General features: G+C 47.7%; 1 protein-coding gene across 13 annotated transcripts in view; it reads left to right on the top strand.

Annotated features, from left to right (window-relative positions):
* R3HDM2 (R3H domain containing 2) overlaps nt 1-22,601 on the top strand; it is a 162,421-nt gene that overhangs the window by 138,217 nt on the left and 1,603 nt on the right. For 9 of the 13 annotated variants that reach the window (XM_058673136.1, XM_058673129.1, XM_058673128.1 and 6 more), the window contains 9 exons: nt 7,568-7,669; nt 9,193-9,435; nt 9,720-9,846; nt 10,104-10,264; nt 10,646-10,800; nt 13,338-13,438; nt 18,648-18,817; nt 20,399-20,546; nt 22,486-22,583. In XM_058673136.1, coding sequence (XP_058529119.1) covers nt 7,568-7,669; nt 9,193-9,435; nt 9,720-9,846; nt 10,104-10,264; nt 10,646-10,800; nt 13,338-13,438; nt 18,648-18,817; nt 20,399-20,546; nt 22,486-22,583 — 1,305 coding nt within the window. The remainder of the gene's footprint in view (nt 1-7,567; nt 7,670-9,192; nt 9,436-9,719; nt 9,847-10,103; nt 10,265-10,645; nt 10,801-13,337; nt 13,439-18,647; nt 18,818-20,398; nt 20,547-22,485; nt 22,584-22,601) is intronic. The other 4 variants (XM_036492342.2, XM_004582937.2, XM_058673137.1 and 1 more) reach the window with 1 other exon arrangement.

The raw sequence follows: 22,601 nt of genomic DNA, 5'->3' as shown, positions 1-22,601 counted from the left end.
CCTCTTTCCTTATCCCTTTCTTTACTCTTCCTATTACCATTTTCTTTTCCTTCCTTTTCTTTCCCTTCCCTTCCTTTCCTCCTCCTGTCTTTTCCATCCACCTTCTATCCCTTTCTTTCCCCTCCTGTTTCTTCCTTCTGCCTGACAGATTATTAATACTGGTTGGCTCTCCAAACTAAAGTTGCTGAGCCTAGGGCTTTGCACAATCTTCCACTTCAAGCACCAGCATCCCATATGGGAGCCAGTTCATGTCGCAGCTGCTCCATTCCCATCCAGCTTCCTGTTTGTGGCCTGGGAATGCAGCACAGGATGGCCCAAAGTCTTGGGACCCTGCACTCATGTGGAAGACCTGGAGGAGGCTCCTGGCTCTTGGCTTCAGATCAACTCAACTCCAGTTGTCATAGCCATTTAGTGAGTGAACCAGCAAATGGAAGATCTTTTTGCCTCTTTTTTTCTGTGGCTCTTCCGTTTCAATAGAAATGAATAGATCTTTAGAAAAAAATAAAAGTTGCTGAGCCCAAGAATAATTAATGCCCAGTTTCTTCAGTGGTACAGAATAGGCAGGAGTGTGACCACGTGTGCCCCTCTGTGCTTTATCTCCTTCTGAAGAAAAACTAAGAAGAATAGACATGTTTAGCTCTGTTGCAAAAGACCTTTGCCCCAAACCCAAGGGCAGTGCTGGCAGAACCATCTTTTCCTTCTGGGCAAGCCTCCTGTGTCCAACCAAGCACGCCTCCATATCATGTGTCAGTGAAGCATGTGGACTGGGGTGAAGACCAGAAGGCCATTGGTTACCTTTTGCCCAATCCACTGAAAATGCAATAAACCCTTAAAAAATAAGTTGCATTTCTTTATTTGAAAGTCAGAGTTACAGATAGAGATTTTTCATCCACCAGGTCACTCCCCAGATGGCCACAACAGTGACAAAAGCCCAAACACACACCTGTAAGGATGGCAGCATTATAGTGTCTTTGCCCGCTGTCCTGCAGTCCTGGCCCCTGAAGTATGTTCTTTAAGAGGAGCTCTCTGAGCCCCTCTGCTGATGTCAGGCATCTAGGTGCCTGAATTCTAGGTTCCAAAATTCAGTAGGGGTAGCCACCATATCCATCAAGCTGGCCTTGCCTGCTGGCTTCTCAAGGGTCTCCTGGCTCTAGAATTTGAGCTTTGAAAGAGGAGACTATAGCTAATAGCTAAGGGTAGCAGCAAAAGCACTGAAAAAAAAAAGCACTGAGACCCCTACCTTTACCACTGCCTTTTCCTAATTGGGAGTGGAGGAACTAAAAAAGGAGTATAGTATCTTCTCTCTCTACTCTATTTGAAACTCACAGTGTGCAGAACATGGTAGAGTTGTTTCTTGGAATTGAGTTTAGTTTTTCTCCTCTTTATCTTTCTATGAGAGGCAGACAGCTTCTATTTACTAGGTTACTCCCCAGATGTCCACAGTGGCTAAGACTAGGCCTGGCCAAAGTTGGGAACCAGGAACACAATCCTGGGTGGCAAGAACCCAGGAAGTTGAGCCATAGCCACTGCCACCCAGGGTCTACATGGATGGGAATCTGGAGCCAGGGCCTGGAACTGAACCCAGGCTCTTCAGTGGAAGATATGGGCTTCTGAACCACTAAGCCAAACATCTACCATGGTGGAACTGTTGTACATTTTATTGTTCTTCTCTCTGCCCTCCAGGCTCTCTCACAAGAGAACAAAAAGAAAAAATGTGTATGTAAGTTAGCAATATAAGTAACTGATGCTAACCCAGCTAGGTCAGTGATATTGGCAGTGACATTGGGAACATCATTGGCTTATAAGCAGATGAGTAGAGCTTCAGGCCACTACAGCATCTCTTCCATGTCTCACCAGTGATTCTTTTTTTTTTTTTTTTTGAAGATTTATTTATTTTTATTACAAAGTCAGATATACACAGAGGAGGAGAGACAGAGAGGAAGATCTTCCTTCCGATAATTCATTCCCCAAGTGAGCACAACGGCCGGTACTGCGCCGATCCGAAGCCGGGAACAAGGAACCTCTTCCAAGTCTCCCACGCAGGTGCAGGGTCCCAAAGCTTTGGGCTGTCCTCGACTGCCCTCCCAGGCCACAAGCAGGGAGCTGGATGGGAAGTGGAGCTGCCGGGATTAGAACCAGCGTCCATATGGGATCCTGGCGCGTTCAATGCGAGGACATTAGCCGCTAGGCCACACCGCCGGGCCCTCACCGGTGATTCTTAATAACCTAGTCCTAGCCAGATGACTTCTGGTTTGTTTTGTTTTGTTTTGTTTTGTATAAATTTTATTTTTGATAGTTTTTACATATTTGATTAGGGTACAAAGGGTCAAGGGCTAGAGGAAAGTGGGTGTGACCACTGGTTTGATATTCTCTTTTTTCCTTCCTGTATCTGGGAGGAGGGGAGAGATAAAAGGAGAAGCCACCCCCAGCCTCCCAACCATCCCAAGATCCCTGATGTGGGACATGCTCCAAGTGTCCCGCTCAACTAGTTTTGATAGTTCAACAGTTCTGTATTGATGCCAATCTCGCCACTTCAATCACAATGAAATCTCTCCAGAATCCACCTCCTGACATAGCCCACCTTAGAGTCTCCATTTGCCCAGGTATTCATTGCCAACACATGGCTGGGGTAGTAGATCAATTGATCAATTTGTTCTGTCCTCCATCTTTTGTTATGGTACCAGGTGTCCTCTGCAGGCACTAGTGTACTGCCAAATCCTCTGTTTGCATCTGGATAGGCTGTCCGCTACTCTAAGTCACCGAGGAAGCCCAGCTCTAACACATGCATTCCACGGTCAGATCATGGGACCTGCAATTTCCTCCATGGTTGGAGTTTTGAATCCAGCGGTTCAGTTGGGGGGGTTCCCAAAGAAACTTTATCTGAAGTGATCCCAGACTTGATTCTTGTGTGGCATGCCAGTACAGGGTCCAACACAGTCCTTCACCCAAATCAGCCTATGCACACACTGTTAGTTGCAATTGCTGGGTAAGTTGTCTCCAGCCCTGTCTTCTACACAAACTAATGGGTGTTGTAGTCCAGCCTGTTCCTGCCCGCATGCTCGGCCCCCACGCAAGCCAGTGGGAGTTGTAGCCTAGTCAGAGCAACCCACAATAACCCAAACCAGGTCCACCTCCTACCCTGGTTCCCATGTTTGCCAGTATGTACAGCAGACTGGTCCTGTCTGTCCCACATCCCATTGAGTTCTCATGTGTATCAATGGACTTTGAAGCCTAGTTCAACCCAACCAGCCCCACTGTGCAGCCCACACATGTGCTGGTGGGTACCACTCTCTGGCTAGCCATGCCTGTCCCAGTCCTGGTTCTCATTCTCACCAGTCGGAGTGGCTATCCAAAAGAGAGGTGTCCGTTGTTTCTCTGCTGGGCCCACTCCCACTCTTGGATCTTGCACTGTCTAGGTGGTACTGTAGTTTAGCTTGACAGTTTTTCCCCCATGCCAGCATCTGCTAGCTGTTGCTGCAACAAAGCCCAACCAACCCTCACACCCTCTGTCTGGCCTGTGCATGTACAAGTAGGTACAGTCTGCCCAGCCTTGCTTGTCCCCGATCCAGCTTACATGTAGGCCAACAGATATGTAGCCCTGCCTGGCTTGGTCTGCCCCCAATTCCAGCTCTCATATTCACCAGTGGGAATAGTGGCCCATCAGGGGATCTACCTGCAGCCCTCGCTACCAGGTTCACCCACCCTCCCCCAGGTCTCACGTGTACTGGTTGGATGCTGCTGCCCAGTCTGGTATGTATGGCCTGCCTCACCTCAGCATTTGCCAGTGGGTGCTGTAGCCTGGCCTGGCTCCCCTCTAGTTCCCACTCATGCTGGTGGGGACTACAACCTAGCGAGCCCATCCAGCCCCCAATCCCGGCCCTAGTGTGAATTGGCTGGTATTGAGACCTGACCTGGCAAGACCATTCTGGCTCTCAGATTTGCCAGCAGATGGTATGAACTGGTCTAGTCAGACTCACCCCAGACCTGAGCCAAAGATAAGCCCTTGGGTACCATAACCTGACTCAGTCTGGGCTGCTCCCTTTCTTGGTTCTTGCACTCACCTGCAGGGACTGTATCCTGACAGAGGAATTGCCAAGCTCCTCCATCAGAACCTCTCCCAAGACCAGATCTCGCGCACACCAGTGGGCCAGCCCTACTTAGTCCACCTCCTGTCCTAGCAGGAACTGTGGACTTTCCTGACCAGCCCTCACTTATTCAGGTTCTTGTTGGGTGCTACAGCCCATCCTACACCCATCCTGGTTCTCACGAGCTCCAATGGATGCTAGAGTCTAGCCCAGCCTTGCATGCCCCAGATTCAATCAATCTGCACCCGTGCAGTGGAAGACTGCATCCATATCCCGACCAGACCTTATCCCCTACTCTGACCCCTGCACTCACCAGTGGGACCCACAACCCAGCCAGGGTATCCTTTTAGCATGCCCACCAGGCCTGATCCCAGCCATTGATCTTGCGCATTCTAGCGATTGCTCTGACCTAGTTTGGCATAGTCCCTCCCTGTCCTGACATTTGCTTTCGGACACTGCATCCTGGCCTGGCCCAGCCAACCCCCAGTCCCTACTCTCACTGGCAGGAGCTGCAACCTGGCCTTGCTCGGTCTGCTCTCTGACTCATGCAAACCAGTGGGTGTGGCAGCCTAGCCCAGCATGACCTGCACTCCATCCTGGTTTCTGCACTTGCCAGTGGGCTATGGTTTGCTTGGCCCAGCCCGACCCGCCCTTTTCCAAAACCAGCTCACACACTTGCTGACAGATGGAGCTACCCTGCCAGCCTGCCAAACACCCAGGCCTGGATCACATGCTCATCAGCACAATCTGTGACCCGCTAGGGGAGTTTCCCAGGTTCTTCCTCTCGGACAATCTTATACATGTTAGCGGGTGCTTGGCCCTTACCCAGCATGGCCTGTCCCATCCGTCCCGGCCTTTGTATGAGCTGGTGTGGCCTAACCCACCCCACACCCTGTTTTAGGGTGCTAATGCAGGTGCTGCAGTCTCAACCTGCCCACTTGTGCCCGGCCTCAGTACCAGTAAGCATCGGTGAGTTCCATGGTCATGCCTAGCTCAGGCTATTACCATCCTCTCAAGCTAACAAGTGAGACTTGTGGTTCCATAGGGTTGGCCCACATATCCCCTACAGAATCCACACCCGGACCTTGTTCTCTTGCATGCTGGTTGGTGTCATGACCCAGCCTAATGTGAGCCATTCCCTGTTCTGACACTCACTGTCAGGTCAAACCCTGCCAGACAGACCCCTAGCCATAGCTTACGTATGCACTGGCATGTGGTGGTTAGCCATGTTCTATGCCAACAAGCCTAACCTGGGACTTCCACATGGTCTGGTGCATCAGTCTGACCCAAAAATATCTTCAGATCTCTTCCCTCCAAATGGCCAGGTCTCAGTCTCCTCACTTACTGCAAGTACACCTGTCATTGGGTGTCCCTCAGGATTCATTCCTTGCCTACATGTACTGTGGCCTTATCCATGGATGTCCCTAGGCAGTAATAACATGCCCTCAAGACCCCAGAGCTTGCCGCTGGGCAGCCAGCGGGCAGAACCCAGAGCCTGTTGGCGCTCTGGCTGCCCATAAGCTCAGGAAGCTCCCCTCGCCTAGCAGCACTGCATGGGGAGCTAGGGTCCCCACCAGGAACTCTGGGCCAGTACAGTTACCCCCAGCCACAGCCACATAGCTGGGGGAACCCAGACACCCGTTCCGTGCTGCTGCTCAGACTTACCCGGACCCCGACTTCTGTTTTGTAGAATCAGGATACCAAGTTCTCTGCAGAGTCTTCAGGTTCCTGGACTCATAGCTTCCTGAACCATTTGGTCCCTACTGAGAGTCTCCTCAGGAGTGTGTGGCAGGACAGGCTATTGCTGCCCTGGCACCCACACTACTGATCTCTGATCGTGGAGGAGAATGCTGGGAATGGACCTTGGGCTGTCTCACTGGTGCCTTCCTGCCCCAGTGCTAGAACGCAGTGGGAAGAACCTGCGTCAGGCAGAACCACGCTCTAGTCTCAGCCCTGTCACTTCAGGCGTGCAAGTCTAGTTGAGTGGTTGAATTTCTCTGAACATTACATTTTTTAAAAAATTTGTTTGTGGTATTTGGAAAGACAGATTTACAGAGAGAAGGATAAGCAAAGATTTTCTGTTTGTTGGTTCATTCCTCCAAATGGCTGCAACTGCCAGAGCTGAGCTGATCTAAAGCTGGAAGCATCCTCCAGATCTCCTACATGGGTGCAGGGTCCCAAGGCTTTGGGCCATCCTGTGCTGCTTTCCCAGGCCACAGGCAGGGAGCTGGATGGGAAGTGGAGCAGCCAGGACATGAACTGGCACCCATTTGGGATGCTGGCTCTTGAAGGGCAAGAATTAGTCAGTTGAGCTATTACACAAGCCCCTGCCTTACTTTCTTAATTGCAGTTACAAGCTATCATGTCTCCCTGTAGGATTTTCTGGGGCTGCAATGAGACAGTGTATATATATTTTTTAAAGATTTATTTTATTTTTATTACAAAGTCAGATATACTGAGAGGAGGAGAGATAGAGAGGAAGTGGAGCCGCCAGGATTAGAACCAGCGGCCATATGGGATCAAGGCGAGGACCTTAGCCACTAGGCCACGCTGCCGAGCCCGACAGTGTATATTTTGAGGGTGTTATTAGTGCACCTCCATCCCACTTATTCTTTCCCTTCCCTTATATTACTGGGGCTATGGCTGGAGAACTGATGTGGTGGGGTATTCAAAAGGGCTGGAGGGAAAGAAGGGAAAGAAAGTTGGTTTAGAACACTCCACGTTCCTAATAAATCCTCCCTCCCTCCCGAGGCTAGTGAGAACAGACTAAAGGGAAACAAATGAAAGCAAGGCTATTTCTATTTTATTTCCAAATTCTTCCTCTTTGCTTGTGGGGAGACTTATACTGCTCTTCCAGCCTGAAGGAGCACTGAGCAATCAGGGAGCTGGAAGAAGTAGCCTGCAGCAGCCAGCAGGAACTGGGTGTTTTTTCCTTCTCTGCCCTCGGGAGGGAGACAATCCAATGAACACTTTCTCCAGGAGAGCCATGGTGTGAAATCAAGAGCACAGCTGAGCCCGACCTGGGGTCACCCTCCCTGCCACAGCAGGGAGGTAGTGCAGCCACGCAGACAGTAATCCATTCCCAAGTGGGCATTCAGGGAGGGTTATGATCTGGCTCCCCAGGCATCATGTGTTCACAGGAAATGCTTTGGGAAAGAGCTTTGTGTGAATCAGACAGCAGGCCCTAGCCCTAAGAGTCCTCATATTGCTCACAGCAGCTGCAGAGTTCTGAATGGGTAATGGGGCGGCCAGTGTAGTCAGCCTCTCCTGATAGGAGAGGATGCCTATTTGTCAAAGAGATGGGGATGCCACAGCTATCCAGGGCTTGCTTGCCAGCCCATTCAGCAGCCCTGCTCTTCGTGTGAAATTCCTTTTATGATTAACCTTGTTGTCCCTTCCCTTCCCCTTCCCATCTCTTCTCCCTGCCTCTCCATGTACTTTCTTTTTCTTTTCCCTTTCCGCATGACTCTGCTGGTCTACAGCCAGTCCCAGCTCTGCAGCCCTCTCCGCAGCCTGTTCCGTTCTCTCCAAGCTCCTGTCCCCAAGTCCTTCTGCCAGTCTCTCCGCCCCAGCAGTACAACATGGTATAAATTCCATTCCCTCTTTTTGTCTTGTCCATGTGTGGCCTGTATCTGTGGGTATGTTTGGGTCAGGCTGTGATGGTCTTGCACACGTGTGGTGTTTTCAGAGGGCATTATTGAAAGCACAGGCTGAACTCTGCCCCATTATAATGGCCTTGTGTCTATGTAAGAGAGAGGACTATTGAGCTCCCCTGGATTTCAGGAGGGAGAATGGAATCAGCAGTTGGTCTAACCTAATCTCTTTACCTCTCCATCAAGAACATCCTGCCTCTGATTTGCTCCCTGGCCATATCCAAGGAAACCAGTTTTTTTTGTCTTGTCTATAATTTCCTTTAAGATAAAAACACAATAGACTCCTGCAGTGCCACTGGTAAACACTTAAAATCTTACCTGTGTCATTTGTATTTTTAAAAAATCCTCTTCCCCTGTATTATACATTTTAAATTGTGCCCAAAGTACATAGCCTTTGAAAATATGATTTGCCATATGACTGGTAGCCACTATCATGGTTGTTGAAGCCCCAATTACTTTACTTTCTATGAATCTTCTCCGGCCTCTTGTCTACATTCTGAAAAGTCCTAGAACAGGGACTTCAAAATAACCTCCAGTCTAGGCCTAGACCAAAAGGTAGCAAAGCACCAAACTTGAAGATCAGATGCCTGAAAATCTGTGAGACTACTCCTGGTTTCTACAAGTTTCTTTTGTAAAAGAATTTGCACATGCATGTGTGTGTGTGTGTCCTTGTAGAGAAGGAAAGAAGAAGCAAACAAACTCTAAGTTATCAGCATGCAAGTGAGAGATGAAACTACTGCTCTTGCTGCTTAGGGAAAAGGCTGAAAGAAAAGATAATTACAGCCTGGCCAGTCACTCTCATACTCCACTCAGCTACTCACTCTGGCCTCCTTTCGGAGGTGAGAATTGGAAGTGGCTTCTAAAAAGCAGGAGAACTCTAGGCTAGCGGCAGAGAACAAAGGTGAAAATGACCTTGAAAGGAAGTGATAAAGGAAGCAGTGGGAGAGATGCCCTTCAGTCCTTCCCCTATATGGGCAGAGCTGTGGAGGAACCCAAATCCTGCCTTCTAGGGGGTCTAGTCCAGGTGTCATCCAGATCCCCTATCTGAAAACAGGATTTATGGCCCTTTTTATGGTTGGGGGTAACAGGGAGACAGGAAATGGAAAGACTCACTAATTTGTCCTAAAGTTTTTCTATATACAGAAGTTGGGTCATAGCTCCCATCTCCCTGGGCCTAACCCAGATAATGATTATAATCAGAGTGATCATTGTTAACTCATCTGACTGACCCTAGATTTGGGCTCCAAACAGCTTTTCAGTTCATAGAAGTGTAAAACACCACGTGACAGAGGCTTTGGGCTGAAATGCCCCTTGGCACAGAAGCAGGACTGTCCCAGATTGATGTAAGGAGGGCTCTAGAGTGTGTTGCTATTTCTGTCAGTCTTTCTGTGTTGAAACCAAAGATGTGAGGCTTGATACAGCTTTAATCCTTGAGCCTTCCCCTCTATCAACAGGCAGATGACCTCAGCAACCCCTTTGGACAAATGAGCCTCAGTCGTCAAAGTTCTACTGAAGCAGCTGACCCTTCCTCAGCTCTATTCCAGCCCCCACTTCTCTCCCAGCACCCTCAGCAGACTAGCTTCATCATGGCTTCCACAGCACAGCCCCACCCCACTTCCAATTATTCCACCTCTAGCCATGTACCACCTACTCAGCAAGTCCTGCCACCCCAGGGCTACATGCAGCCTGCTCAACAGGTGAGTAGATTTATGATCAGCCTTCCATCTGTCTTCCTCTAGTTGAAGTAGCTCAAAGGACGCAACCTTCCCTGCCTTGTGCTGGGGATCTATGTTCCAGACAATAGGTCTTCTGTCTGTATAGCACAAGGCTGCCTATTTTATTTCATTTATTTTATCTATAGTAGTCCTATAATAAAATCTCCATTTACAGATTTTTAGCCATCAATTCACTCATTTAGTAATTTTGAGATTTGCAACTGAAGTGGGGGAGCTTCTCACGTACGTATTTTATTCTGCCGTAGATCCAGGTTTCTTACTACCCTTCTGGACAGTATCCCAACTCCAATCAGCAATACCGATCTGTCTCTCACCCGGTGGCCTACAGCCCCCAGCGTGGTCAGCAGCTGCCTCAGCCATCCCAGCAGCCTGGTAAGGAGAACCTCTGGTATAAAAAGGCAGTGACTAGAGGGAGGACAGAGATTGGGGAAAAGGCAAGAATGACCTTCTCCACTTAAAAAAAAAAAAGGCAAGAATGATTGAGGTCCTAAAGAGTTGAGGTCCTAAAGAGGGAACATAGGCATTCCAGAAAAAGGAATAGGAAAGTAAAATGGAGATGGGAAGTTCCTAAGAGGGATGCATGTCCTCCATTGTCATACTGATGTCTTCTTTACTTTTCCCATCCCTAGGTTTACAGCCCATGATGCCTAACCAGCAGCAGGCAACTTACCAAGGCATGATTGGGGTCCAGCAACCCCAGAACCAGGCGCTACTCAACAACCAGAGGAGCAGCATTGGGGGCCAGATGCAAGGCCTGGTGGTTCAGTACACTCCACTGCCTTCTTACCAAGTGGGTGCCTTCTGCTTGGGGAACCTTCACCAGTTCTTGGGATGAGGGGACAGCCAGCCTCCTAGGATCATCCAAACTCATTACTCCAACACTAAAATGTTGTCCACTTTCCCCCCCTGCAACTGTTGGGATTAATTCCCTCTGAGAGGAAACCTAGAGAGCCTGAGAAGAGTTTGCACATGGCTTGGTCTTTCTCTGTGTCGGATGTCCAGGGAGAGGAAAGTAGAGACAGCTATGCAAGCATTTCCCAGAGGCAGATGGGAAGACCAGAGTGAAGCTCCGAGCAGGGGTGGAAGTTGTAATGCTCTGATCTGGTGATGCTAGACTGTGTGCCACAAAAGTTATATGGGCATGTGAGCAGTCACTATCTTCTCCACCCAGGTCCCAGTGGGTAATGACTCACAAAATGTGGTTCAGCCGCCTTTCCAGCAACCCATGCTGGTCCCTGCGAGCCAGTCTGTGCAAGGAAGTCTCCCAGCCGGGGGTGTACCTGTGTACTACAGCATGATGCCACCTGCTCAGCAGAATGGTACGAGGTGAGGATTGCAGAGCCGGGACGCCTCCTGCAGACCGTCAGCAACTGTGCACCTAAGAAAATTCAGGGGTAGAGATCCTAGTGGTACTCATAGCAGGTAGACTATGAGGGTATTCATTCTCCTTTGTGTTAATTTCATATTTGTATAAAAGCTCATCAGCCAAAAAAAATCCTTTTTGGTGATTTTTATAATGGTCTCCATTTTTTTATTTTATTTTTTTAAAGATTTATTTATTTTTATTGGAAAGTCAGATATACAGAGAGGAGGAGCGACAGAGAGGAAGATTTTCCTTCCGATAATTCACTCCCCAAGTGAGCCGCAACGGCCGATGTTAAGCCGATCCGAAGCCAGGAGCCAGGAACCTCTTCCAGGTCTCCCATGCGGGTGCAGGGTCCCAAGGCTTTGGGCTGTCCTCGACTGCTTTCCCAGGCCACAAGCAGGGAGCTGGATGGGAAGTGGAGCTACCGGGACTAGAACCGGCGCCCATATGGGATCCTGGCGCATTCAAGGCGAGGACTTTAGCCGCTAGGCCACGCCACTGGGCCCTCTCCATTTTTTTTATAATGGTCCCCATTTTTCCTATCAGTGGGACTCACAACTATGGGATAGAGACTGATAGTCATTAAGAGAAGCAGTTTGCAGTATGTGCATGTATGTATACATACATATGCACATATATGTGTGTATGTATATATATGTATGTGTATATATATATGTATATATATTTCCCTGTGAACAACTGTTGGTAAAACTTGGATGGTGTGTCTATTTCTGTATATCTGTTTATATATAACTGGATATAGATCACAGCTAATAGAATTTTAGCAAAAGACTCCTTAAAGAGATAATTCAGTTGACTGCCTTTGTTTCATTTTTCTGTCACGTTTTTTCTTAAGATTTATTTATTTTTTAAAAAATTTGTTAGTTTTTTGAAGAGCAGAGCAGAATGACTAACAGCAAGTAAGAGATATTCCACCTGCTAGCTTATTCCCCAAATGGCCACAACAGCAGGAGCTGGCCCAGGCTAATGCCAGGAGACAGGACCTCCATGCAGATCTTCCATATGATGGCAGGGGCCCAAATACTTGGGCCATCTTCTACCATCAGGCACATTATTAGCAGGAAGCTGGATCAGAAGCAGAGTGGCCAGGGCTCAAATCTGCACTGTTATGTGGAAATGCCAGTGTTGCAGATGGCTAACTTGATACTATAAAACACTAGCCTCCCTCTTTGTTGTTTTTTTTAAGATGTATTTATTTTTATTGGAAAGTCAGATATACAGCGAGGAGGAGAGACAGAGAGGAAGATTTTCCATCCAATGATTCACTCCCCAAATGGCTACAACAGCCAGAGCTGAGTTGGTCTGAAGCCAGGAGCCCGGTGCGTCTTCTGAGTTTCCCATGTGGATGCAGGGTCCCAAGCTTTGGCCTGTCCTCAACTGCTTTCCCAGGCCACAAGCAGGGAGCTGGATGGGGAACGGGGCTGCCGGAACAGGAACTGGCACCCACCTCAGCATGTGCAAGGTGAGGACTTTAGCCACTAGGCTACCATGCCAGGTCCCCTCTTTGTTTTTTAAATGAAGAAATTTCAGCTAGGCATTTTAAGAAACTTAGCCGGGGTGGACATTGTGAGAACACAGGCTGGGACTCCCAAGTCTAGTTTTGCAGTGTCTAGGATCAAATTCTGTTTCTGCTTCTAATGCACTAGCTAATGCACCTGGGGGCCGGAGGATGATGGCCTGAGTGCTTGGGTTCCTGCTGCACATGTGGAACACCCAGATGGAGCCCTCCGCTCCTGGCTTCAGCCTGGCCTGGACCAGCTGTTGCGTGAATTTGAGGAGTGAACCGTTTGGATGGAAGATGGTCCAATCCTGTGCCTTCTCACTCGCTTGCTCTCTCTCATGTCATTCTGTTTCAAATAACTAAATCTTTACAAAAATTGAAAAGAAGAAAAAGAAAGTCCCTTAAAATCACACAGCTAGTTAGAAGAAAAGCTGGAACTAGACCTCAAATCCAGGACTAACTGTATACATTTCTGTGTATCTATTTCCCTGTGTGTATATTTCTCTTTTATGGGTATATCTACATGATGTTTTGAGTCTTGAGGGATTTTTTTCCTGTTTTGTGTGACCCTTTGTTTGCCTTTACATGTGTGTGCTAAATCACACATCTGTTGTACCCAGCTCTCTATGGCACCATGTGTCTATTTGTAGCACTCTGTATGTATTTGTGTGAGTGCATGCGTGTGCACATGTATATGTGTTGGGTATTTACGCAGTGTAGGGAAGAGCATATGTCACTAACATTTCATCTGTAGCACTGATGAGCAGCCTTCTAACTGAAAGATGATCAAGTACAAATATATATAATTAACTTTGAACTGATGAGTGATTTTAGAAATTGCATGGCAAATTGGTCTGGGAATGGCTTGGAGCTGCTTCTGCTTCCCATGGGGAAGGCCCAGGAAGCAGCAGCTGTTGCCGGGAGCTGTGTTGCTCCCTCTACTGTCTCACCACTGCTCTCTTCTGCATCTCCCAGCCCTCCTGTGGGGTTCCTGCACCCGCCAGGCTCTGAGCAGTACCAGATGTCTCCGTCTCCCTCTCCATGCAGTCCACCGCAGATGGCACAACAGTACTCAGGTAAGAAGCAGGAGGATCAGACCCTGGAACACTGGCAGAAACAGGCACTGCTGCTGGGCTGCGGTCAAGCACTGGAAAGGACGGGAAATGCTCAAAAACTCCTGATCTCAGGGTGACCCCATGTGTCACAAAGTCTGGGGTCCTGAGGTTGGCCCCTCCAGAAGTGAGGTGGTTGGGGTTTCCCTGGCTGAGGCTCCTGTTGAGTAGCTGCCCTTTTCTTGTTCTAAAGCTGGCATTGTGTTCATGATCCTTTGGGTTATGGCATTTGACTCCTGTGTCTTCCTATAGACAGTTTTGCTTGCTTTCGGCTGTCAGAAAAGTTGACACAATATTTTATTTTCCCTTTTTAAGATTTTAAAGATTTATTTTTGTTGGAAGAGCAGATATACAGAGAGAAGGAGATTCAGAGAGAAAGATCTTCCGTCAACTGGTTCACTCCTCAAGTGGCTGCAACAGCCGGAGCTGAGCTGACCCAGAGACAAAAGCTTCTTCCGGGTCCCCTGCATGGGTGCAGGGTCCCACGACTTTGAACCATTCTCGACTGCTTTCTCAGGCCACAAGCAGGGAGCTGGATGGGAAAGGGGGCAGCCAGGATACAAATCAGTGCCCATATGGGATCCCGGTGTGTGCAAGACGAGGACTTTAGCCACTAGGCTACCTTTTTTTTTTTTTTTTTAGCACAATGCTTTTTAAAGCATAGGTTTGTTCAACAAGTTTTAGTGTGTGCCTATGTACATATTGACATTTTAATTATCATCACAACTTTGTGAGGAGAAAATTTAAGACTTTGTGAGATTAATTAACTTGCAAAAGGTCATAAACCATCCTAAAACTTGAACTTGGATCTTTTGATGTTTTGTATCCTCAATAACACATTTTCAACAGGATTTTGTAGTCCCTTCCTTCCTCTCCATTGAGAAATAAATGATGTTAACAGCCAAGAACCGCCTTTCAGAAAGGCCTGTTATGCTAGCAGCCTCTCAGTGTGTGCCTTTTGCCAGGTAGTCCCCCAGCACACCCAGCCCAGCTGCCCTTGCTTGAGGCCCTTTTGCCCACCCCTGACACAGCAAAGCACTGCAGTTAGCAAAACCTCAAGGGCCTGCACGGGAGGAAGTATTAACCTAGCCTCCAGCCAGCCCCTTTCCACTTTGTTGTGGGGATGTCAGAGTGCCCTCTTCTGGTGAGAGGAAGGCACTTTGCCAGTTTCTCCATTTAGAAGTGGAAGATTTTTCACTCTAGATTTTGGCACCCTCACTGTGTTAGATGCTATGGAGGGGATTCCAAAATTAATCTTGCTCATAAGACATGATCAGTTCCTACTTTTTAATAAGGAGAAATAACTTCTGCCTTTATCCAGGCTAACCATGGATCTTTCATAGGTTGAGATTTCAAATTCATCAGCCCTGTCCTTTTATTTCATCAGTGATCTCTAGCTGCTCCTCCTTGTGTCCGCCAGGGGCACTTGTCCTTGAAATTCTCAGTGGGATATGGAAATAATAGAAATCAACTCCAAGAACCAATGTAGCCTGTGGTGGTGCTTGGTACCGCAGGGCATTTTCTCTCCTGTTCATTAAATACGTATGTGCATGTGCATGTGACATGCTTGTATAGACTTTTTTGTGTGTATCCTTTGTGATACGTCAGTATATCTGTTGGGTTTCTGCTTTTATCTGTTAATCTTCCCATATAGGATCTCTTAGAATCAAACCAAGTAAAAAAAAATTTTTTTATTTCCTACTCGTCCTGGTACTGGATTAACTAAACTGAAATAACTGTTGTTCTGGAAGTTGATAGCACTGGAGGGGTTGGAAGAAAGATATAACCTGGGTTTTTCCACATCAAAAGAAATAAGGAACTGCAAGGGCCACACCGTCACTTTCAGAGTATAGTCACCCGCCCTCCTCTCATGTAGCAACATGGTCACTTTTCCAAAAATAAAGGCAGGGATTAGGATTGGCTGTTCCTGGAACAACTGTTCTAGTATATTAATACATTTTTGTAGTTGGCCAGTTTACCCCCAGGCCTGGAATCTTAATTCCTCCACTATAATATTAGATATAACTCTAACCTCAGGAAACACTTCTTCCCACTGAAATGATGGCTTGCAGTTCCCCTGAGGTTTCTGCAGGGATGCTTGTCTGCGGAATATGCACACAGATGAAATGGCAGTGACACCTATACGCAGACTCCCAGCTCACGGTGACACAGCAGAGCCGGAGGGAGAGCCAACAGAAATAGCCTCTCCCATTCTTACCGGCTCATTGTTAAGCTGAGGGGACATTTCCAAAGCTTACACTGCTGTTTTCTCTCCCACTTCCTGAAGATATTCCTCTCCCCCATCAAGAAAAAAAAGAAAAGGACCAACGTATGATTGGTTTGTGTTCTGTAATTTAAGAAAGATGGCTGTGGATTTTATTTCTCTGGACATTCCTTTCCAAAGATTAGATTCTTTGTGATAAGGAAGAAGAAAAAAAAAGAAAATCCTAAACAAAAAATAGTTCTGCCAGACATAAATGTCATCTGTTTGTATTTATGCGATTTGCTCTGCCCAATCGACCTTTCTGCCAAGGTTTAATGATGCCACTTAAAAAAACATTCACACATTCCCTCTGCTTTTGGAGCTCTCAAGCTGAAATTGATTTCCTTCTTCAACCCCTTGCTTCCCCATGCCAACCAAACTCCTTTCCCCAACCTGATCGTATGGAAGCACTGTCAGTGGGCAGTTGGATTTTTGTTTTGTTTTTTACTGCCTTGTCCATTAAGAAGTAGTGACAGTTCCGCTGCTAACGGATGCCACCTGCTTTTGGCTTGAGGAGGAAGAGAAGCATAAAAATCACCTCATCAGCCAAGGAGCAAGTAGCCTCTGTCCTCAGCTGAGTGAAAGAACGATGCTGCAGGCTAGAGGGGAGGATCCAGTGTGGGGAGGAGCGCGGAACAGGCTGCCACAGAGCCCCGGCTTTGTTTCTGTTGAAATCAAAGAAAGTAATAGGAAGATCCTCTTTTCATCTTCTCTCAAGTCCTGTAATTGCTCCTTATGACTACATGTTGGAATAAGAGTGTCTACCACAGGCCCCAGCGCTGTAGCCTAGTGGCTAAAGTCCTCGCCTTACACACACTGGGATCCCATATGGGAACCGGTTCTAATTCTAGTGGCCCCGCTTCCCATCCAACTCTCTGCTTGTGGCCTGAGAAAGCAGTGGAGGATGACACAAACCCTTGACTCTGCACCTATGTGGGAGACCCGGAGTAGGTTTCGGGCTCCTGGCTTCAGATCGGCTCAACTCTGACTGTTGTGGCCACTTGGGGAATGAATTAGCAGACTGAAGATCTTCCTCTCTCTCCTCCTTTCTGTATATCTGACTTTCCAATAAAAATAAGTGAATCTTTAAAAAGAAAAAAAAGAGTCTATCACCTTATTTATGCTCACCCTCACACACTCCCACATCCCCCACCTTTGCTGGCCCAGGGCATTAGTCTCAGATTATGAGCTGCCTTCTAGAAAAGCGGCAGACTTGATTCTTTTTGCATCAGCCTCTCAGGTAGCACTGGAGTGTTTTAGTAAAGTCAACTGTAGTTTTGTGGCTAGAGGATGTTGGAGCAGGTGGAGCTGTTAGGTCAGGGAATTCAAATACCCCGAGCAGCTCTAGTCAGTGCATGACACTCCACAACTGTGTGGTGTTTCCATGGTTCTTCTGCAAGCCATACTGATGAGTCCCTTGTCCCCTTGGCAGAGGGTGGGGCAGTGCAAGCCTGTTGCTCTGAGTGTGTACGTGCTGGGACTGAATGAAGCCTGCACAGTGGGGGCCCTTAGGATAGGAGGGGACAGATGCTGTGCCTCCCCACCTATACCTCCTACCACTTCTTTCCCTTCCCTTTAATGGGTACCACCTGAGGAAGGTAGTCACCCTCGCGTCCAGTATGCCTGGTGCCCGAGGCTGAGGCTGCAGACTGGCTGTCCTGGGAAGCAGTAGCAGCAGCAGCACTGCAGCAGGTAGTCCAGCTTCCACTTCCAAGCTGCTATAAACTTGAACTTGAACTCAGCAAGAAGAGAGCAAACCCCCTTGCCAGACAGGTCTCTGTGGAGAAGCAGAGCTGTCACTCTCCCTCCTCCCATCAGGCACTGCCCATCAAACCAATTCCCCAATTCCAGACTCACTTTTTACCCTGACAGATATGGAACTTTCTTTCTCAGTGAACTGCAAGTGGATGAGACTGCCATAGCCGCCAGTATCAAACCCTTAGGTTATACCTGAACCAGGTAGTGTAACCTTCCCAAGGAGAGCTGTCCGTTCACTCTGTACTGCCAAGAGTGGTCAGTGCCCTCACTCAGACTCTCAGAACTTTCTCATTGTATCTGCACTGCTTCTAAACACTGATGTGACCTCCCTTCAACCACCCAACACTGAAGCACAGGAGCTGCTCTCTAAAGCGCAGGTCCACTCCCTATTCCTGCAGGATCACATCCCAACATCTCCCCAGACTGGGTTTCAGACTAGGGCACCAGCCACTTATTTGATGGCTAGCTCCCATGTAGACTGTGCCATCTGTGGGGGCAAGGGCCATGCTTGATTGTTGTGCATAGTAAGTGTTCACTAGTTGTTTGTTGGATAACCTGTCTCATCTCCTACTGCCTCCTATACATAGCACTTTAGGTCATCTCTCCTTACCTAAAAGTGACATAAATGTCCATGCCATTCCCTGTACTGGAAATGTTTTCTATCTCCTTGGCACAGAAGCATTTCCCTGGTCTTGCTTTGGAAAGATGTGTGCATTCCTCCTCCCCAGGACAAGCAGAGATAACAGCACTTACCAGAAAAGTCACACGTGTCTGGTGCTCTGGCCCATATCCTGCCTGGGATCTGCAGCCTGCCCAGGCATTTGAGCAACCTGACCTGGTTATTTCATAATACCTAACTTTGACCCAGTGAAGTTGTTCTCTTCCAGACATACCAGACTGCCCCTCACCAGATGAAGGCCAAGAGAGCACTGGCATTGAGGGCTCATTTCCCTTCCACTCTGACTTCCACAGGTTTGAGGAGACAGAGTCAGATGCCAGATCAGCAGCCATCTCAGATTCCTGGCAGGGCACAGTTTGAGTGACCCTGAAGCTGGAGGGTGGATTGGCTTACTGGTTTTTCCACCCAAAGCTAACTGGAAGGTCCTAGAACAGTTTGAGTTCACAACCAACCACTTTCTTCCTGCTGCTCAGGAGTGTCGCCTTCTGGACCTGGTGTGGTGGTCATGCAGCTGAATGTCCCAAATGGACCCCAGGTGCCCCAGAATCCATCCATGGTGCAGTGGAATCACTGTAAATATTACAGCATGGAGCAGCGCAACCAGAAGCCTGGAGACCTGTACACTCCTGACAGTAGTCCCCAGGTGAGTCTCACCACACAGCCTGGCCTGGACAATAGGGGACTGGATTATTTCCAGGAAACAGTGGTCATCATTGCGTGGGCAGCCTCTTTTTTTTTTTCAAAGATTTATCTGTTTTTATTACAAAGTCAGATATACAGGGAGGAGGAGAGACAGAGAGGAAGGTCTTCCATCTGCTGGTTCACTCCCCAAGTGGCCTCAACAGCTGGAGCTGAGCCAATCCAAAGCCAGGAGCCTCGTCCAGGTCTCCCATGCAGGTGCAGGGTCCCAAGACTTTGGGCCGTCCTTGACTGCTTTCCCAGGCCACAAGCAGGGAGCTGGATGGGAAGCGGGACTGCCAGGATTAGAACCAGCAACCATATGGGATCCCAGTACATGCAAGACAAGGACTTTAACCACTACATTATCGCACCGGGTCCGAGTGTGTCCTTCTTTAAGGAACCTAGCATCTAAGGTGGCAGATGAATACAATCTTGAAAATACTCGGAGGAAACTTAATTGTGGATCAATGTAGACATTAAGGGACTGGTGTGTGGTGCTGCCAATTTCAGTGACAGCCTCCTATGTGAGCACTGATCGATTCCTGGCTGCTCCACTTCCAATCCAGCTCCCTGCTGTTAAGGAACTGGGAAAGCAATGGAAGATGCCCCAAGTACTTGGGGACTTGCCACCCACATGGAAACCCAAATGGAATTACAGGCTCCTGACTTTAGCCTGGCCCAGGCTTGGTCACAGTAGCTATTTGGGGAGAACAAGCAAATGGAAGACCTTTGTCTCTCTGCCTTTCAAATTTAAAAATAATAATACGGGCCTGGTGTGGTAGCCTAGTGGTTAAAGTCCTTGCCTCGCATGTGCCGGAATTCCATATGAATACCAGTTCATGTCCCAGCTGCTACACTTCCCATCTACCTCCCTGCTTGTGCCTAGGAAAGCAGTAGAGGATGGCCCAAATTCTAGGGACCCTGAATGCACATGGGAGTCCTGGAAGAAGCTCCTGGCTCCTGGTTTCAGATTGGATCGGCTTCACTTGGGGTGTGAACCGTCAAATGAAAGATTATTCTGTCTCTCATTCTCTGTAAATCTGCCTTTCCAATAAAAAAAATGAATCTTTAAAAAATAATAAAGAATGCTTGGTGTGGTAGTGCCGATGGTGCCAGCGTCCTATATGAAAGCTAGTTTGAGTCCCTGCTGCTCCGCCTCAGATCCAGCTCCCTGCTAATGTGCTTGGGAAACCAGAAGAGGATGGTCCAAGTGTTTGGACCCCTGCATCCGTGTGGGAGATCTGGAAGAAGCTCCAGGCTCCTGACTTCAGACCATCCCAGCTCTGGCCATCATGGCCATTTTGAGAGTGAACTAGCAGATGGAAGATATCTCTGTCTGTCTCTCTCTCCTCTCTCTATAACCTGGTTTCAAATAAATAAATAATGCCAACCAGCTAGCAATTATTTGGGCAGGTTGAAGAAACAGTCTGACTTTTGCAGAGTTCAGTAAGAGAAGCTTATTTCCTAAGAGATGAATTTTAAAGCAAGGCAGAGAAACCTGCCCGGGGCAGTACTGACCTCTGTGCGCTCTTCTCTCACACAGGCCAGCACCCAGCTGAGCAGCAGCCCCGGCACCTCTCCCACCCAGTCGCCAGCACCCTCTCCTGTCACCAGCCTCAGCAGCGTCTGCACAGGCCTCAGTCCTCTGCCTGTCCTCACACAGTTCCCCCGGCCTGGAGGGCCCGCACAGGGTAGGTTTCATTTTGGGCTGGCCACTGTGGAGTTGATTCTGCACAGCCTGCTCCCACATGAAGAAATTGAGAGGGCAGCAGTTGCCTGCCTAGGGAACCAGTGTAACTGATCCAGAACCAAGAGCTGACTCTTCCTTCAGCATCCTCAAGTACACCAAGGGTTCCTGCCCCTTGAGTCTGCCCATAGTTAGCTTATTCTAGCCCTGTTCCTTTGTATATTTAGTGTAAAAGAACAGGGGGCCCAAGGAGTTCACCCTAACATCAGTACTGAATGAGGACTGGACATGCAGAGCTTTGGAAACAGCACAGTTTCACAAGAAGAAATGCTGGATTTGGGTTAAAAAAATACTCCAGATCCATTGTTTTGGTTCCTCTACAAATCAGAGTTCTGATGGTGAGTAGATTATTTATTCTTATCTGCTCTCTCCTCTAGATGTCAGTAATAGTATAAATCTAAGATGAGAATATGGTTTAAGGACTTCAGAGTGCTCTGAAGTATAAAGTTTTTCAGTATAGTGTAATACAGTGTGTCGTTGTTGGCACTTTACATGTCTTAGATTTCTTTAACCTTCCCCATGACATTAATGAAGGAAAAATGTACCCAGCATCTCATGTCCAGTATCAGACCAAAATGGTAACCAAGGCAGTATATGTCCTTGTCACTGCACTCCGTTGCCTTTCAGTTGGATGAGAGGTTGAAGCTTTGGTGTGGGGATGGAAAGGATCTTTGGAACAGGTAATAGGCCACCCAGGGTATATGGATTTCTCCCAGAGTCTTTTCCATAGGGACTTTTTTTTTATTGTTGTTTATTATTTTTAATTCATTAATTACATTGTATTATGTGACACTGTTTCATAGGTACTTGGGTTCTCCCCACCCCTCCCCAAACCCTCCCACCATGGTGGATTCCTCCACCTTGTTGCATAACCACAGCTCAAGTTCAGTTGAGATTCCCCCATTGCAAGCGTATACCAAACATAGAGTCCAGCATCTTATTGTCCAGTCAAGTTCAACGGCTTCTTAGGTATACCCTTTCTGGTCTGAAGACAGAGCCAGCAGAGTATCATCCCAGTCAATTGAAAGCTCCAACATACCATCAGCAAAAATTTACATCATTATGGAATTAATTGACATAGTAATGAGTAACCAATATGTTAAAAGTAAATGCAAATTCCTAGCCACCTTCTGTGACCACCTCACTTACATTTCAATTTTAGTTTATACACAACATATAACATTCATAACATAACATAACATGTTATACATAACATCATATCATCTTAAATTAAGGCAAACATATGGTATTTAACCTTTTGGGATTGGCTCATTTCCCTTAGCATTATGGTTTCCAGTTTGGCCCATGTGGCCACAAAGAACTGCATTTTGTTTTTTTTAATAGCTGAGTAGTATTCCATGGAGTAGATGAACCATAGCTTTCTTATCCAATCCTCTGTTGATGGGCATTTTGGCTGCTTCCATGTTTTTGCAATTACTGATTGTGCTGCTATGAACATAGGAGTGCATGTTGGTTTCTCATAAAACAATTGTTCTGGATATATTCCTAGGAGTGCTATTGCTGGATCATACGGTATGTTGATTTTGAGTTGTTTGAATATTCTCCATACTGATTTCCATAGAGGCTGTACCAGCCTGCAGCCCCACCAGCAGTGGAGTAGGGTTCTCCATAGGGACTTTTGTCTGTAACAGACAGAGCCCTTCTTCAAGGGGGAGGGGGCCACATAGTCCCATTTGCCTGTGAGGCACACTTGCACCAAGGCATTTAGTCAGGCAGGCAGCTCTGCAGTCAGTCACCTGGTGTTCCCATCATAGAAAGGAGAAATGTATCATTGCTACCCATCTCCAAAGCTCCCTAAAGTCTCATAATGGGCATACCATCAAGCTCAAGCTCCTAGAAAACCACATCCTCTTACTCCCTAGGTGACGGACGTTACTCCCTCTTGGGCCAGCCATTACAGTACAATCTGTCCATCTGCCCTCCCTTGCTCCATAGCCAATCAACTTACACGGTGCACCAGGTAAGGATGTTCACCATA

This window comes from Ochotona princeps, chromosome 15, assembly GCF_030435755.1.
Source record: "Ochotona princeps isolate mOchPri1 chromosome 15, mOchPri1.hap1, whole genome shotgun sequence".
In the NCBI taxonomy this organism is placed as follows: domain Eukaryota; kingdom Metazoa; phylum Chordata; class Mammalia; order Lagomorpha; family Ochotonidae; genus Ochotona; species Ochotona princeps.
The sequence above is the reverse complement of the archived record's forward strand: the minus strand, read 5'-3'. Positions and strand labels throughout refer to the sequence as shown.